At 44.7% G+C, this 951-nt stretch overlaps 1 protein-coding gene across 1 annotated transcript in view; it reads right to left on the bottom strand.

Moving 5' to 3' along the window:
• The window catches only part of LOC107697136 (DNA helicase MCM9-like), a 25,806-nt gene that overhangs the window by 4,553 nt on the left and 20,302 nt on the right, over nt 1-951 (bottom strand). Inside the window, exons 10-12 of the mRNA XM_016497788.1 lie at nt 472-675; nt 259-341; nt 35-180 (exon numbers count right to left, since the gene is read on the bottom strand). Of these exons, the coding sequence (XP_016353274.1) occupies nt 35-180; nt 259-341; nt 472-675 (433 nt within the window). The remainder of the gene's footprint in view (nt 1-34; nt 181-258; nt 342-471; nt 676-951) is intronic.

Genomic DNA, 951 nt, shown 5'->3' with positions numbered 1-951 from the left:
TATATATAAAATTAACTTATCATTTCAGTTTTACCTTGAAAGTCTTTGCAGTTCTTTGCATAGGATATCAGTCAATCCCAGCCTCTCAAGCACAATCTCACACTGTGTTTTATACTGTTCATAGGGGTCATCAGGAAAAGAGGTGTGCAGAGCATTCACATTTCCAAGTAGGGCGCCTCCCTGAGGCAAACATAAAAACATGCTTATCCAGTTCTCAACAATTTAAAATAGCTTCCAGTTGAGTAGTAATAAACAAACCTGCATGGAGCACTCCATAACGGACACCACAACAACTGCGTCCTCTACTGTCACCATCTCTCTGAACATCAGCCTGGCATGAGCTGAAACACACAGAGAGACGGTCAGATGGGCATACATTTTTACAGATGGATTTTAACAAATAACAACTGAAATTCTGTGGAAAAGTAGAGGGAGGGAGATCAGATATTATGCTGCATGTGAGCATCTGACCCTCAGAGAGACGGCTGAGACTCTCCAGCATGCGGATGGTCGTCCGGGCAGCGTTACGGCTGTCACTCTGTCTCTGCAGCTGATAGTAGCGGCTCAGGATGGTGTTTGCTTCCTGTGTCATACAAGGCTTAAGAGTCTTGATCAGGCAGAAATAGGCCCTCATCTTCTCCATACTCCATAAACATGAAGACTCACTCGGCACTCCTGAGGGAAAAACACAAGGGAAGAGAGTTGAGAGAAAGGGAGAGACGTTAAGATGAATATTTTATAAATATGCAATAAATGGCAAGGCTTCACCATTAACTTCTAGTAAGTATCAAAGAGATTCTTAGCCAAACGAGGGGTGATCCAGCCCTCGAGGGGACAGGTTTTCCTATCAAAGTGGCATCACTTCAGAAAATAACAAAGACTGAACAAGCAACAAATCTCACGTGGGAAGCATGAACCAGCAGTCAGGCTGAATGGGGGGGGGGGGGCGGG

This window comes from Sinocyclocheilus anshuiensis, unplaced genomic scaffold (genome assembly GCF_001515605.1).
Source record: "Sinocyclocheilus anshuiensis isolate Anshui unplaced genomic scaffold, SAMN03320099.WGS_v1.1 scaffold38, whole genome shotgun sequence".
NCBI lineage: Eukaryota > Metazoa > Chordata > Actinopteri > Cypriniformes > Cyprinidae > Sinocyclocheilus > Sinocyclocheilus anshuiensis.
Note: the sequence above shows the minus strand (reverse complement) of the source record. Positions and strands in the feature narration are given on the sequence as shown.